Genomic DNA, 16,826 nt, shown 5'->3' with positions numbered 1-16,826 from the left:
CTCCCGAGTAGCTGGGACTACAGGCGCCCGCCACCGTGCCCGGCTTATTTTTTGTATTTATTTTTAGTAGAGACGGGGTTTCACTGTGTTATTCAGGATGGTCTCCATCTCCTGACCTCATGATCTGCCCACCTCGGCCTCCCAAAGTGCTGGGATTACAGGCGTGAGCCACCGCGCCCGGCCCAAATATCCATTTTTAATCAGTACTTTTGTTAAAGACTCTATTGTTATATTGGAGGGAAAAAAAAAAAAACCCTTTGTAACATTTCATATATGACAAATCCCAAGAAGTAAAAAAAGGACTTTCGAGGCCCCAGGCCTTCAGGAAGTGGGAGTGGGCTCATGGGGTGAGGACACTGTGCCCAGCACTAAGCAGAGTCTAAGCCTGTTTCTTGCCTGGGGCTGTTTATGCTTCAACACAGTACCTGAAATATTGGGTATTCCAATATCCAAGAGGCAGAACTGCAAATTCCACAAATCCATTCTGACACATGGATAAACTTTTATTGATATACCAAAGCGAAACCAATATTCACCAAAGGCTGCCGAATCCATCTTTCTAAGAGTAAAGGTGTTTGTTTGACTCTCCACCCTTAAAACATTTTGTATGAAATATAGCTAGGAATATACAGAAAGAATTCAGATTACAAAACTCTACAGGAAATCAATAGTCATCATATAATACTGGAACTACAATTTAAAAAAAAAAAAAAAGCAATCTTCTAGGAGTCCTAACTGTAGTTTAAAGTATAGATCATCTGTGCCAACTTTCTATAGCAAGTGGTAATAGGCAATTGTAAGCAAACAGTATCAACCTGTATCACTTGTAAAAATCCATCTGAAGGTGTTCGGAGCTGTGTGACAGTGGATGTTATTCCTCCAGCTCTCCCACCAGCTCTACAAAATCAGTGATATACCATTTGGCATTATCCTTGACTTGTTGCCTGATCACATTTCCTCCAAATCCAATGAAAGCATCCTAAGAAGGAAGAAAAGAGAGAGAAATGATTCTTATTTTTATTTATTTATTTATTTATTTATTTATTGGAGTCTTGCTCTGTCGCCCAGGCTGGAGTGCAGTGGCACAATCTCAGCTCACCGCAACCGCTGCCTCCTGGGTTCAGGTGATTCTCATGCCTCAGCCTCCTGAGTAGCTGAGACTCCAGGTGTGCACCAACTTGCTGGGCTACTTTTTAAATTTTTTTGTAGGGTCGTTCTATGTTGCCAGACTGCTCTCAAAGTCCTCCTGCTTCAGCTTCTGAAGTGCTGGGATTACAGTCATGTTCCACTGCACCCATCCGATTTTGTCGTTCTTTTTTTGTTTTTTGCGACAGGGTCTTACCCTGTCACCCAGGCTGGAGTGCAGTGGCACAGTCATGGCTCACTGCACCCTTGAACTTCTGAGCTCAATTGATCCTCCTGCTTCAGCTTCCTGAGTAGCTGGGATGACAGGTGCACATCACAATCCCTGAGTAATTTTTTAGAGATGGAGTTTTGCCATGTCGCTCAGCCGGTTTTGAACCTCTGTGCTTAAGCAATCCTCCCAAAGTGCTGGGATCACAGGCGTGAGCCACCACTTCTGGCTGATTTTGTCATTTCTTGAAAATGAGATTGGGAGCTCCCTGAGAAATCTCTTCATTTTACTTTTATGTATTCCTCATTAAACTAGTAGCCCAATGTTCATTACTTAGACAACCCCAACATTGGTTATAAATTATCTAAGCTAACAATAAAAATACTCAAAGGTGGTTGGGTGTGGTGGCCCATGCCTGTAATCCCAGCACTTTGGGACGCTGAGATGGGTGGATCACCTGAGGTAAGGAGTTCGACACCAGCCTGGCCAACATGGTGAAACCCTGTCTCTACTAAAAATACAAAAAATTGGCTGGGCGTGGTAGTGGGCGTCTGTAATCACAGCTACTTGGGAGGCTGAGGCAGGAGAATTGCTTGAACCCAGGAGGCGGAGGTTGCAGTGAGCCAAGATCACGCCATTTCACTCCAGCCTGGGTGAGAGAGCGAGACTCTGTCAAAAAAAAAAAAGGATTCAAAGGCTATGTGCGGTGTGGCTCATGCCTGTAATCCCAGCACTTTGGGAGGCCAAGGCGGGCAGATCACCTGAGGTTGGGAGTTTGAGACCAGCCTGGCTGGAACTTTTTATTTTTATTTTTTTTGAGATGGAGTCTTGCTCTGTCATGCCTAGGCTGGAATACAGTGGCGCGATCTCGGCTGACTGCAATCTCCCGCCTCCCGGATTCAAGAGATTCTCCTGCCTCAGCCTCATGAGTGCTGGGATTACAGGTGCCCACCAACATTCCTGGCTAATTTTTGTATTTTTAGTAGAGATAGGGTTTTGCCATGCTGGCCAGGCTGGTCTCCAACTCTTGACCTTAGGTGATCCGTCCATCTCTGCCTCCCAAAGTGCTGGGATTACAGGCATGAGTCACCTTCGTGCCTGGCCAAAAAGGTTCCTTTTAACCCTTTTTCATTCATCATTCACAAAGAGTATGAATTTTTTTTTTTTTAGACAATCCCTATATTTAGATCTCAGGAAACTAGGAGTAAAAACTTCAGCACTATATATATATATTTTTAAGATGGTGTCTCACTCTGTCATCCAGGCTGGAGCACAGTCACGCAATCTCGGCTCACTGCAACCTCCACCTTCTGGGTTTGAGTGATTCTCATGCCTCAGCCTCCTGAGTAGCTGCAATGATAGGCACCCATCACCACGCCCAGCTAATTTTTTTGTATTTTTTGTAGAGATGGGGTTTCACCATGTTGCCCAGGCCGGTCTCAAACTCCTGGCCTCAGGTGATCTGCCTGCCTCAGCCTTCCAGAGTGCTGGGATTACAGGCGTGAGCCACCGCGCCTGGCCACACTATATTTTAGTGTAGTTTTTCTTACATTAGAATGACATGACAAAGGCAAAGCCCTACATGAAATGGACCCATTTGAGATTCACGACACTTGCTATATATAGCATTTTATTTTATTTATATATATATATATATGTGTGTGTGTATATATATATATATGGAGAGAGAGAGAGAGAGAGCGCGCGCGAGAGCGCACATGCGTGCATTGATTTTAAAATGCTTAGAGATAAAATCCCTGGCCGGGCATGTTGGCTCACACCTATAATCCCAGCACTCTGGCAGGCCAAGGCAGGAAGATCGCTTAAGCCAGGATTCAAGATTAGCCTGGGCAACATAGTTGACCTCTTCTCTACAAAACATAAACAAAATTAGATAGGTGTGGTGGCATGCGCCTGTAGTCCTGGCTACTCAGGAGGCTGAGATGGGAAGATTGCTTCAGTCTGGGAGGTCGAGGCTGCAATGAGCTAAGATTGCGCCACTGTACTCTGGCCTGGGTGACAGAGCAAGACCCCAAAAAATAAACAAAACCTCTGCTAGTCTCGGAAAATGAAGTTAGTTCAGAGGAATAAAATGCCGTGGTGGTGTGGGATGCAGTGGCGCACACCTGTAATCCCAGCTACCCAGGAGGCTGAGGTGGGAGGATCCTTTGAGCCCAGAAGTTCAGGGCTGTGATAAGCTATGATTGCACCACTGCACTTCAGCCTGGGCAACATAGCAAGACCCTGTGTCCAAAAAATAATAAATAAGTAAATAAAAAGAAAATGCTCTGATATGTTACAGGTAAATCATATAATCTCTGCAAGCCTCAGTTCCCCTATCAGTAAGAAGAACACAATATTTGGCCAGGCATGGTGGTTCACACCTGTGATATCAGCACTTTGGGAGGCCAAGGCAGAGGAGATTGCTTGAGCTCAGGAGTTCGAGATCAGCCTGGGCAATATGGTGAAACTCTGCCTCTGCCAAAAACACAAAATCTTAGCTGGGTGTGGCGGAATGCGTCTGTGGTACCAGCTACTTGGGGGGCTAAGTTGGGAGAATCCTTTGAACCCAGAGGGCGGAGGTTGCAGTGAGCTGAGAGCACACCACTGCACTCCAGCCTGGGTGACAGAGTGAGACTCTAAGAAAAACAAAACAAAACAAACCATAATATTTGACTTCACAGGGCTGCTATGAGGATTAAATGAGGTAACGTATGAGGAACTAGTATATAAAGTATCAAATGATGTTAAAATCTCGGTTATGAGTTGTTGATGGTATTATTTGGGGAAATGAAACCAACCTATTGAGCACACACCTAGGCTAAAAGATGGTGCCCATACTACAGGGATAAGGCATTGTTAAAAGTTTTAAAAGGTTTTTAGTTCCTTATTCATAACTTTTCTTGGGTTTGCATAAAGTTGACAAAACAAGATTGAATTTTTTATTATTTCATTTTTATCTTGTAATCAGAGTTGTTTTTGTTTAACTCCTGTTTTAAATCTTACATAGTTCTAAATCAGCTGTTTGTATTTTATTTTATTTTATTTATTTATTTTGTAGAGATGAGGTCTCACTATGTTGCCCAGGCTGGTCTCAAACTCCTGTGCTCAAGTGATCTGCCTGCCTTGACCTCCCAAAGTGTTGGGATTATAGGATAAATCAGCTGTGAAAACAAAAGTATGGCCGAGCGTGGTGGCTCATGCCTGTAATCCCAGCACTTTGGGAGGCCAAGGCAGGCAGATCACCTGAGGTCAGGAGCTCAAGACCAGCCTGGCCAATGTGACGAAACCCCGTCTCTCCTAAAAATACAAAACTTAGCCGGCATGGTGGTGTGTGCCTGTAATCCCAGCTACTTGGGAGGCTGAGATACCAGAATGGTTTGAACTGGGAGGCAGATATTGCAGTGAGCTGAGATCATGCCACTGCACTCCAACCTGGGCAACAAGGGCGAAACTCCGTCTCAAAAAAAAAAAAAAAAGAAAGAATAAATAAATATATTAAAAAAACAAAAGTACAACCTGCAAAAATATTAGCATCCTTAATACATACAGCAGGAGGACAGGCTTCCATATCTGTGGCACCATCTCCAATCATGATTATTTTCTTAAAATGAAATTTTTCCTTTAAAAGTTTAATCACTTTTCCTTTTCCACCAGATTCAGCTGTTGGCTGTGTCTCATCAAAACCTGCATATTCACCTTAAAAGAGCAGTAAAAACAAGGTTAAAGACCCACAGAAGTATCTTACCAGTGACAGCTTTCTGCATAGATGATATCTTCACTTAAATGTCACTGAGAAGGCTAAAAATGGCCCTGGGTAAAGTCGCACAGCCTGGAGCTCCACACCTGTTCCTGGGAATTAACAAGCTTTACTTTTTTCCTTTTTTTTTTTTTTTTTTTTTTTTTGAGACAGAGTCTCGCCTGTTGCCTGGGCTGGAGTGCGGTGGCCGGATCTCGGCTCACTGCAAGCTCCGCCTCCCGGGTTTACGCCATTCTCCTGCCTCAGCCTCCCGAGTAGCTGGGACTACAGGCGCCCGCCACCTCGCCCGGCTAGCTTTTTGTATTTTTTTAGTAGAGACAGGGTTTCACCGTGTTAGCCAGGATGGTCTCGAACTCCTGACCTCGTGATCCGCCCGTCTCCGCCTCCCAAAGTGCTGGGATTACAGGCTTGAGCCACCGCGCCCGGCTTTTTTTCCTTTTATGATTATAGAAATGGGATCTTGGCATGTTGCCCAGGTTGGTCTGGAACTCCTAGGCTCATGTGATTCTCCTGCCTCGGCCTCCCAAAGTGCTGGGATTACAGGTGTGAGCCACCACACCCAGCCAACCTTTGCTTTTAAATTACAAATATCAATTGTAGAGATGACCTCTATTAGGTCATAAATACCTAGGGGTGAATTTGTTGTATCCTTTAAGCTTCCAGTAATTCTCAAACTTTGTTGAGGTAGCAGAACACCATACAATAGTGATATATCAAATTAATTAATAATTTATTTATTTTTGAGACAGCATCTCACTCTGTTGCCCAGGCTGGAGTGCAATGGCATGATCTCCGCTTACTGCAATATCCGCCTCCCAGGTTCAAACCATTCTCGTGTCTCAGCCTCCCAAGTAGCTGGGATTACAGGCGCATGCCACCATGCTGGCTAAGTTTTGTATTTTTAGTAGAAATGGGGTTTTGCCATGTTGGCCAGGCTGGTCTCGAACTCCTGACCACAGATGATCAGCCTGCCTCGGCCTCCCAAAGTTCTGGGATTACAGGCGTGAGCCTCCACACCCAGTCTTAATATATTAAATTTAAAATGTTAATATATTATGTCACCCAAGAGGAAATTCCAGCTTATTTTTGATCAATTATTTCTGTTGTTACAGTAATTACCACACTCATTCTTGACTTCTTTTTTCAATGATCTCTATCTCTAGACCACTCAAGAATGTTCTATTAACATGCGGTGGCTCATGCCTGTAATCCCAATACTTTGGGAGGCCGAGGCAGGTGGATCATCTGAGGCCAGGAGTTTGAGACCAGCCTGACCAACATGGTGAAACCCCGACTCTACTAAAAAAAATACAAAAATTAGCCAGGTGTGGTGGTGGGCACCTGTAATCCCAGCTACTCAGGAGGCTGAGGCAGGAGAATCGCTTGAACCCAGGTGGCAGAGGTTGCAGTGAGCCGAGATCGAGCCACTGTACTCTGTCTCAAAAAAAAAAAAAAAAAAAAAAATCACTATCAGTCACCCCTTGATATAACTGGAGATCTGAGATAACATAACAGCTGTGGCAACGCTATGGACCAGAGAGGGTACAGGAGGCTTCCCCAAGGGCTGTAGTTCAGTAATCCGTTAACAAAAGTCTCCCTTTTAAAGTCTCTGTCTTGTCTTTTTTTTTTTTTTTTGCTTTTAAGACAAAGTCTCACTCTGTCACCCAGGCTGGAGTGAAGTGACATGATCTCAGCTCACGCAGCTTCATGTGATTCTCCTGCCTCAGCCTCCCAAGTAGCTGGGACTACAGACATGCGCCACCACGCCCAGCTAATTTTTGTATTTTTTTTTTTTAGCAGAGTTGGGGTTTCACTGTGTTGGCCAGGCTGGTCTTGAACTCCTGACCTCAAGTGATCCTCCCGCCTCAGGCTCCCAGAGCCACCGTGCCCAGCCAAGTCTCCTTCTTGAGTCTAAATTGCTTCAAATGCATAGAAGCTCCCATAAAGTTGAAATATAACATACAGCAAAGTAAGTCATAGGGGACTTCATAGGAATTAATGTTTCACTAAATGCAGACATTTATGTACAGACAGGTGATGTTATAGATAATAAAGCTAGGACAGGTGATGACCTAAGTCTATTTTGCTGAGCAAAGGGTACCAAAGGGCAAAAGACATCAATTAAGAGAACCATTCATCTCAATATTTAACTCTGATGTGACTTTAAGTTGCATTCCAACAGACATTACCCAGAATACTGAATAACAGAACTGCTAAGAAAGGGAGTATGTTACCATTAACATCTTACCGTTAAAGTAGAATTTCAGCCTATTGGCAAATACATTGGTTCCTGGGATATTGAGCTTTGAAGCAACATGCTCTACAATACTCCTAAAGCCACCAGATATTAGGAAAACCTGAACATTTCGCTCCTGTAGGCGACTTACCAGCTCCCTGCAAAAATAATATACAAAATACCAAACACTGAGTAACACAAAAAGAAAAAAAAAAAAAGGAAACATGAAGAGGGAACTAAGATATATTTTCTTCTCCTGAATGCATTTGCCTGAGGTATATTTGACAAGGTATATTGCCTGGGGAGTTAATGTTTTATATATGTTTTTCTTTTTCTTTTTTTTTTCTTTTTGAGATGGAGTCTCGCTCTGTTGCCCAGGCTGCAGTGCAGTGGTGTGATCTCGGCTTACAGCAACCTCTGCCTCCAGGGTTCCAGCAGTTATCCTCCCTCAGCCTCAAGGGTAACTGGGATTACAGGCACCCGCCACCACACCCAGCTACTTTATTTTATTTTACTTTACTTTTTGAGAAGGAGTCTCGCTCTGTCACCAGGCTGGAGTACAGTGGCGCAATCTTGGCTCACTGCAACCTCTGCCTACCAGATTCAAGCGATTCTCTTGTGTCAGCCTCCCAAGTAGCTGGGACAACAGATGCGGCCACCATGTCCAGCTAATTTTTGTATTTTAAATAGACACAGGGTTTCACTATGTTGGCCAGGATGGTCTCCATCTCTTGACCTTGTGGTCCACCCGCCTCGGCCTCCCCAAGTGCTGAAATTACAGGCGCGAGCCACCACGCCTGACCAACTTTTTTTGCATTTTTAGTAGAGACGGGGTTTCACCATGTTGGCCAGGCTGGTCTTGAACTCCTGACCTCAGGTGATCTGCCCGCCTCAGCCTCCCAAAATGCTGGGATTACATGCATGCGCCGCCACGCCTGGCCTTATATATGTTTTTCTAAATGCACTTAGAAATCAATGAGCAGAGTTTGGCTACTTCAGGAAACCATTACAGAACTCTACTCTGTCCATGGACCCAGAAAAACACAAGATGAGGACAAACAAGGAAAACTTAGGTTTTCCGTGGAGAAAGAGGAAAGGCAGAAACAGACAGGACCACACAACCAGCCAGACAAGACCATGTGTAAGTACCAAAAGAACCACACAGGCTACGCCTTTAAATCCAGCAATTTGGGAGTCCAAGGTAGAAAATCACTTGAGGCCAGGAGCTTGAGAACAGCCTGGGCAACATAGCAAGACCCCCATCTCTACAAAAAATATTTTAAAAGGCTGGGTATAGTGGTTCAAACCTATAATTCCAACATTTTGGGAGGCTGAGGTGGGAAAATTGATCATTTGAGCCCACAAGTTCAAGACCAGCCTGGTCAACATAGTGAGACCCTGTGTCTACAGAAAATTTTTAAAAAATAATTAGGCATGGTCGTCTACATCTGTAGTCCCAGCTACTTAGGAAGCTGAAGCAGGAGGATCCCTTGAGCCCAGAAGGTTGATGCTGCAGTAAGCTGTATTCATGCCACTGCACTCCAGCCTGGGTGACAAAGCGAGACCCTGTCTCTCAAAAAAAAAATTTTTTTTTAAATTAGCTGGGCATGGTGGCATGCACCTATAGTCCCCACTACTAAGGAGGCTAAGGTGGAAGGGCCACTTGACCCCAGGAGTTCAACACTGCAGTGAGCCATGACTGTACTCCAACATGGGCAACAGAATGAGACTCTGACTCTAAAAAAAAAAATAATAGGCCAGGTGCAGTGGCTCACAGCTATAATCCCAGCACTTTGGGAGGCCCAGGCAGGCGGATCACTTGAGGTCAAGAGTTCAAGACCAGCATGGCCAACATGGCGAAACCCATCTCTACTAAAAATACAAAAATTACCCAGGTGTGGTGGCGGGGACCTATAATCCCAGCTACTCAGGAGGCTGAGGCAGGAGAATTGCATGAACCCGGGAGGCAGAAGTTGCAGTGAGCTGAGATTGCACCACTGCACTCTAGCCTGAGTGACAGAGTGAGACTTCATCTTGAAAAAAAAAAAAAAAATTTAAAAAATCATTAAAAAAATTAAAAAATAAAAATGAAAATAAATAAACCACCCAGAGGGCGCTCTAAAGCAATAGTTAGATGCTCTCAGGAGGACCTGCCCTCCCCTCCCACACTGGTGCTGAAATACACCTGGGGCAGGGGCTCCTCTTACCTTATGCCGGGGGTCAGGTGTGGGGGGTGTTCTGCTATGAGTCTCTGCACCTGCTCCCTGGAGGGCTGGATGAGGGCTAAGCGCTCCGTGAGAGCAGATTTGAAAGGCACTGCCCCGCCCATGGCTCGCCGTGTCCTAGGAGGGAGACCCAACAGTCAGGCCAGCCAGGTTCGATGTCCTCGAGGTTAACATGCCTTACTGCCCCAGGTCTGCACAACATCCACCAACAGGAAGATGCTACCAAGAGCCCCACTGTGCAACAGACAGGCTTTGCTGCTATGAGAGCAAGGCCCTGGAATAAATTTTCGAAGGACTGCTTGAATATAACATTAACGGGCCGGGCGCAGTGGCTCACGCCTATAATCCCAGCACTTGGGGAGGCTGAGGTGGGCGGATCACCTGAGGTTGGAAGTTCAAGACTAGCCAGACCAACATGGAGAGACACGGTGTCTACTAAAAATACAAAAGTAGCCGGGCATGGTGGCGCATGCCTGTATTCCCAGCTACTCAGGAGGCAGAGGCAGGAGAATTGCTTGAACCCAGAGGTGGAGGTTGCGGTGAGCCAAGATCACGCCACTGCACTCCAGCCAGGGCAACAAGAGTGAAACTGTCTCAGAAAAAAAAGAAAAGAAAAAGAAAATAACATTAAAAGGCCAGTGTGCAGTGACTCATGCCTATAATTCCAAACACTTTGGGAAGCTGAGGTGGGCAGATCATCTGAAGCCAGGAGCTTGAGACCAGCCTGACCAACATGGCAAAACCCCATCTCTACTAAAAAAAATGCAAAAATTCGACGGGCCTGGGGGTGCGCGTCTGTAATCCCAGCTACTTGGGAGGCTGAGGCAGGAAAATTGCTGGAACCCGGGAGGCAGAGGTTGCAGTGAGCCGAGATTGTGTCACTGCACTCCAGCCTGGGCGACAAAATGAGACTCCGTCTCGGAAAAAAAAAAAATGACATAGTGCATGACTGGGGGACGGGGACTGCAGAGGGAGGTGCCCAGCTGCAGGGCGGGAGGGCAGGAGGGAGGGAGGGACTCTGCTCCAGGATCCACTAAGAGACTCTGATGAACCTTTACAGGGAACCACTAAGGCCACACTTTAAACCATGACACAAAGCCACTGGACACCTGGGTCCCGCTCCCCAGGCCACCTTCTTTGGTTAGTGATGGTCATCATTCCCCTGATCAAGCTAAGAACATGTCTTATCCATGTTTGTTTGCTATAAATATTTATATAAATGAATGAATATGTCAAATTAAACTCTAAGGGATGAAAGAAAAAGCCTAGTGCTCATGTTCCGTAGCCAGGGTCTAGCACTTCATCCAAAACAGTCACTCTTTAGAAAGTCTTTATCATTTCATAAAGTGGATAAATGCTATCCCTACATTTCTGACACCGCGTCCTCAACGCCACAGATTTTGGCTAGCTCATCGATTCCTTCTTCTCTAATGACCGTGCTGTCAACATCAAAACATACAGCATCTGCTGAGTAGAACAGCTTCCTTAGCTCTGAGTGGGAGACCATTGTTGGAAGAATTTTCCTCCTACAAGAAAAAAAGATAAATGTATTTAAAAGATAAATGTATTTAAAGACATCAAATACAATTATGAAAAGATCCCACCTTGCCTACTAAGCCAATCTAATTTGTGTCGAAGTCAGTGCAGGCCACATAAGAGTATATTCACAGATTCATTTGTTTTTCCTTTTTGTTTACTTCCCACACTACACCAATTTCTTCTTTCTTCTTTTTTTTTTTTTTTTTTTTTTGGTGGAGTCTTACTCTGTTTTCCAGGCTGGAGGGCAGTGGTACGATCTTGGCTTACTATAACCTCCACCTCTCAGGTTCAAGTGATTCTTGTGCCTCAGCCTCCTGAGTAGCTCAAATACCTGTGCCTCCTTGAAGCCTTCTTTTCTTTTAGTTATATATATATATATATATTTTTTTTTTTTTTTTACCTAATTGTAGCAAGGAAGCAAGCATTAAAGCAGAGGTGTGCATAAGGCTTTATGGGCATATAGGAAAAATGTTTTGCCTTATCTATGAAATAGGGCTTCAGACTGGGCACAGTGGCTCATCCCTGTAATCCTGGCACTTTGGGAGGCTAAGGCAGGAGGAGGATTGCTTGAGGCCAGGAGTTCGAGACCAGTGTGGGCAACATAGAGAGATCAAGTCTCTACTAAAAATAATAATACAAAAAATTAGCTGGGCATGGTGGTACACGCCTGTAATCCCAGCTACTTGGGACACTGAGGCAGGAGAATCACTTGAACCCAGGAGGTGGAGCTGCAGTGAGCTGAGATTGTGCCACTGCACTCCAGCCTGGGCAACAGAGCAAGACCCTGACTCTAACTAAAAGGAAAAAAAAGACGGCTTCAAGGAGGCACAGGTATTTGAGCTGAATCTGACAGGTAAGTGGCCCTCTGAGTGGGTTGTCAAAGGGCAGGGCATCGATTTGGCAAGTGCTGGGAGGAGAGGAAGGGAGGTAGACACAAGGAGAGAGGCTTGTGATGGCAGAGGGAGGAGCATGAGCAAAGACAAGGAGGAGGAAGCAGATGACCGGCTGGAAGCTACCCCATGGCTTGGCCCAGGGGCCTGGCAGTGCATCAGGAGTTCAGACTAAGCGGGTCCTAGGGCCAGGCTAAGGAGTTTAGACTTTAACTTCCAGACACTGGGAAAGGCTTTAAGCCTCAGAAGAAAGGTCAGAGCTAAATATAACCGTTTAACATACACAACACTGCCAACGTAGAGGTGGTAGTTGAAGATGTGGTCTGATTAAAGTCCAGTGAGAGGCTGGGTGTAGTGGCTCATGCCTGTAATCTCAGCACTCTGGGAGGCTGAGGCAGGAGGATCACGTGAGGCCAGGAGTTCAAAACCAGCCTGGCCAACATGGCAAAACCCCAGCTGTACTAAAAAAAATAAAAATTAGCCAGGCAGGATGGCGGGCACCTGTAGTCCCAGCTACTCAGGAGGCTGAGGCAGGAGAATCTCTTAAACCTGGGAGGTGGAGATTGCAGTGAGCCAAGATCACACCACTGCACCAGGATGGGGCCACAGAGTGAGACCCTGTCTCAAGAAAATAAAAAATCATAGAAATCAAGTCCAGGGAGAATAGAAAGAGGGAGAAGAGAAGAGTGCTAAGGACAGAGCCTGCAGGACCACCACCTTTACGTCCTGACTTGAGTCTGGGAAGGAGAAGGGGAAAATGGTGAAGGTACAGGAAGAAACTCTGCGAGGCACACTGCTGTACAAGCTGCAGAGGACAGAGAGTCAAAACGAATTTTTATTTATTTATTTATTTTGTGAGACAAGTTCTCACTCTGTCACCCAGGCTGTAGTGCAGTGGCACAGTCATGGCCCACTGCAGCCTCCAACTCCAGGGCTCAAGCGATCTTCCTGCCTCAGCCTCCCAAGTAGCTGGGACTACAGGTGCATGCCACTATGCTTGGCTAATTTTTAAATTTTTTTTTTGAAGAGATGGGGGTCTTGCTATGTTGCCCAGACTGGTCTTCAACTCCTGGACTCAAGCAATCCTCCCACCTAGGTCTCCCAAAGTGCTGGGATTACAGGCATAAGCCCCCATGCCTGGCCTTTATTTTTTATAAAATCTTTGGACTAGAGTTAGGGCGAAAGGGATCCTCAAGATTGCCTAGACCAGCCTCCCATCAGAGACTAATATGTCAAATACAAGGCTACACAGATGATGTAAATAATCTATATTTAGAAAAGACTGTGGTTAAAAACAGACTCAAAGCAGCTGACCAACCCACTGCTCAACTGATTTCCAACCAATGCAGTTGGCAGAATAATGCCATTTAAAGTTGACCTGGGAAAAAAAATCTTTTAAGTCAGGGGTCAACAAACTATGGCTTGTAGGCCAAATTCACCCTGCCACCTGGTTTTGTATGGCTCACAAGTAAGAACGATTTTTACATTTTATTTTACTTTATTTTTTTTGATACAGGATCTCATTCTGTCACCCAGACTGGAGTGCAGTGGTGCCATCATAGCTCACTGCGGCCTCAAACTCCTGGGCTCAAGTGATCCTTCCATCTTGGCCTCTAGAGTAGCTGGGACTACAGATGTGAGCCACCATGCCCAGCTGATTTTTACATTTTAAACAGTTGAAAAAAAAAATCAAAAAAAGAATATTGTTTGACACGTAAAAACTAATGAAATTCAAATTTCAGGCTGGCTGCAGTGGCTCACGCCTGTAATCCTAGCACTGTGGGAGGCTGAGGATTACTTGAAGCCAGGAGTTCAACACCTATCTGGGCAACATACCAAGACTCCATCTCTACAAAAGTATTTTTATAATTAGCCAGGTGTAGTGGCATGCGCCTATAGACCTAGCTATTCAGGAGGGTGAGGCAGAAGGATTGCTTGAGCACAGGAGTTTGAGGCTGCAGTGAGCTACGACCATGAAATTGCACTCCAGCCTGGGTGACAGAGTGAGATGAGACCCTGTCTCAAAAGTGATAATAATAAGTGAAAATGAAATTCAAATTTCAGTGTCTATTAATAAATCCTTTTTTTCTTTCTTCTGACAAGGAGTTTCGCTCTGTCACCAAGGCTGCAGTGCAGTGGCACAATCTTGACTCACTGCAACCTCTGCCTCCCAGGTTTAAGTGATTCTCCTGCCTCAGCCTCCCAAGTAGCTGGGATTATAGGCGCCTGCCACCACGCCCAGCTAATTTTTGTATTTTTAGTAGAGATGGGGTTTCACCATGTTGGCCAGTCTGGTCTCGAACTCCTGACCTCAAATGATCCTCCTGCCTCAGCCTCCCAAAGAGCTGGGATTATAGGCGTGAGCCACTGTACCCTACCAGAGCCACTGCACCCAGCCATTAACATAATGTCTTTATTACACACTTTATGTCCTCATGATCTGGCTCCCATGCCTATGTATTTTACCAACCTCATTCCCCACAAATATACATACACACACACATTTTTACACACACACATTATTCACACGCACACACACACACATACACAAACACACACTTTTTTAAATTTTGAGTTAGGACCTCACTCTGTCACCAAGGCTGGAGTGCAGTGGTGCAATCTCAGCTCATTGCAACCTCTGCCTCCCTGGCTCAAGCAATTCTCCCACTTCAGCCTCCTGAGCATTTGGGACTAGAGGCAGGCACGATGTCTGGCTAATTTTTTATATTTTTAGTAGAGATGGTGTTTTGCCATGTTGCCCAGGGTGGTCTCAAACTTTTGGGCTAAAATGATCCATGCGACTCGGCCTCCCAAAGTGCTGGGACTACAGGCGTGGGCAACCGCGCCTGGTCAAACACACAATTTATGGCTCAAGGAATACTAAGGACTTTTTTTTTTTTTTTTTGAGACGGAGTCTTGCTCTGTCACGCAGGCTGGAGTATAGTGCAGTGGCACAATCTCGGCTCACTGCAACCTCCCCCTCCCAGGTTCAAGCAATTATCCTCCCTCAGCATCCTGAGTAGTTGAGACTACAGGTGCATGCCACCATATCCAGCTAATTTTTGTATTTTGAGTAGAGACAGGGTTTCACCATGTTGCCCAGGCTAGTCTTGAACTCCTGACCTCAGGTGATCCGCCTGTCTTGGCCTCCCAAAGTGCTGGGATTATAGGCATGAACTACTGCACCCAGCCTATGTCATGTGTTTTTATTCCTCTACACCCTTTCAAATGTTGCTTCTCTGCCTGGAATCACCATATCCCCCATGTCATGAAGAAAGTCCTACTTCTTCATGGTGTAGATCAAGTGGCCTCCCCTGTACCACATTATTTCCTCCCCATCAACCCAGAAAATCAGTCAATCACTCCAGTTGAATTATCTTCTATCACTGCACCCAGCACTCAATAGGTGTTAGTTAAATATTTCATGAATTAAATATTTTATTAATTAAATAGAGTGGAACTAAGCAGTTATTAAGAACTGAACAAGGGGTTGGCTGCAGTGGCTCACACTTGTAATCCCAGCACTTTGGGAGGCCGAGGCAGGAGGCTCACTTGAGGTCAGGAGTTCGAGACCAGACTGGCCAACATGGTGAAACCCCATCTCTACTAAAAATACAAAAATTAGCCAGGCATGGTGGCAGGTACCTGTAATCCAAGCTACTTGGGAAGCAGAGGCGGGAGAATCACTTGAATACAGGAGAATCTCTTGAACCTGGGAGGTACAGAGGTGGAGACTGCATTGAGCCAAGATCGCACCACTGCACCACTGCACTGCACTGCAGCCTGGCTGACAGACCGAGACTCCATTTCAAAAAAAAACACTCAACAAGGGCCAGCATGGTGTCTGACACCTGTAATCCCAGGACTTTGGGAGGCCAAGACAGGTGGATTGCTTAAGGCTAGGAGTTTGAGACCAGCCTGGCCAACATGGTGAAACCCTGTCTCTATAAAAAAATAAAAAATAAAAAATAAAAAATAAAAAGAAACCAGTCATTTGGCTTTGGTCCAGCAGGAATCAAGCTAATTCATACTACATGACCAGGCAGGGTCGCTGTAAAGACCTTGAAGTCAGCAGGTCTATCGGGAGAGAAGCAGCACTTACTGTAGCACAATTCCACTAAGAATGGAGAATGAACCATAGGTGAGTGAAGAGGAAGCCAGAAATAGACAAATGGTTTAAGAGAAGCTAAAATAAATGGGACAAGCTAAAGGACTTTTTAAGAAGGTACATGAGAAGGCTGGGTGCTGTGGCTCATGCCTATAATCCCAGCACTTTGGGAGGCTGAGCTGGGTAGATCACCTCAGGTCGAGAGTTCGAGACCAGCCTGACCAACAGGGAGAAACCCCGTCTCTACTAAAAATACAAAATTAGCCGGATGTGGTGCCACATGCCTGTCATCCCAGCTACTCAGGAGGCTGAGGCAAGAGAATCGCTTGAACCTGGGAGGCAGAGGTTGCGGTGAGCCGAGCTTGCACTATCGCACTCCAGCCTGGGCAACAAGAGTGAAATTCCGTCTCCAAAAAAAAAAAAAAAAAACGAAGATGCATGAGGCAAATGAGGCAACACACCATAACTAAGAATGGGCAATGCTCCTGAGAACGACTGACAGGCACCAGAACCTCAAAGCCAGTCCCCAGGAACCCTGACACAAGACCCAAAGAGGAATGCATAATGCATGGGCGCCATCCTCAAGAGGCTTCCAGTCTTGTCGAAATGATCAGACAAATAATTACTGGTCATGTTTGAAAAACCAGTGACTTTGGCCAGGAGCAGTGGCTCACACCTGTAATCCCAGCACTTTGGGAGGCCAAGGCGGGTGAA

At 45.6% G+C, this 16,826-nt stretch overlaps 1 protein-coding gene across 6 annotated transcripts in view; it reads right to left on the bottom strand.

Annotated features, from left to right (window-relative positions):
• Nucleotides 1-482: 482 nt before the first annotated feature.
• The window catches only part of PSPH (phosphoserine phosphatase), a 42,034-nt gene continuing 25,690 nt past the window's right edge, over nucleotides 483-16,826 (bottom strand). For 4 of the 6 annotated variants that reach the window (XM_038004295.2, XM_073008819.1, XM_038004296.2 and 1 more), the window contains 5 exons: nucleotides 10,943-11,101; nucleotides 9,558-9,692; nucleotides 7,363-7,508; nucleotides 4,905-5,053; nucleotides 483-979 (listed from right to left, as the gene is read on the bottom strand). In XM_038004295.2, the coding sequence (XP_037860223.1) occupies nucleotides 872-979; nucleotides 4,905-5,053; nucleotides 7,363-7,508; nucleotides 9,558-9,692; nucleotides 10,943-11,082 (678 nt within the window). In that variant the 5' untranslated portion in view covers nucleotides 11,083-11,101 and the 3' untranslated portion in view covers nucleotides 483-871. The remainder of the gene's footprint in view (nucleotides 980-4,904; nucleotides 5,054-7,362; nucleotides 7,509-9,557; nucleotides 9,693-10,942; nucleotides 11,102-16,826) is intronic. The other 2 variants (XM_073008820.1, XM_073008821.1) reach the window with 1 other exon arrangement.

Source organism: Chlorocebus sabaeus, chromosome 21 (genome assembly GCF_047675955.1).
Source record: "Chlorocebus sabaeus isolate Y175 chromosome 21, mChlSab1.0.hap1, whole genome shotgun sequence".
Classification (NCBI taxonomy): domain Eukaryota; kingdom Metazoa; phylum Chordata; class Mammalia; order Primates; family Cercopithecidae; genus Chlorocebus; species Chlorocebus sabaeus.
The sequence above is the reverse complement of the archived record's forward strand: the minus strand, read 5'-3'. Positions and strand labels throughout refer to the sequence as shown.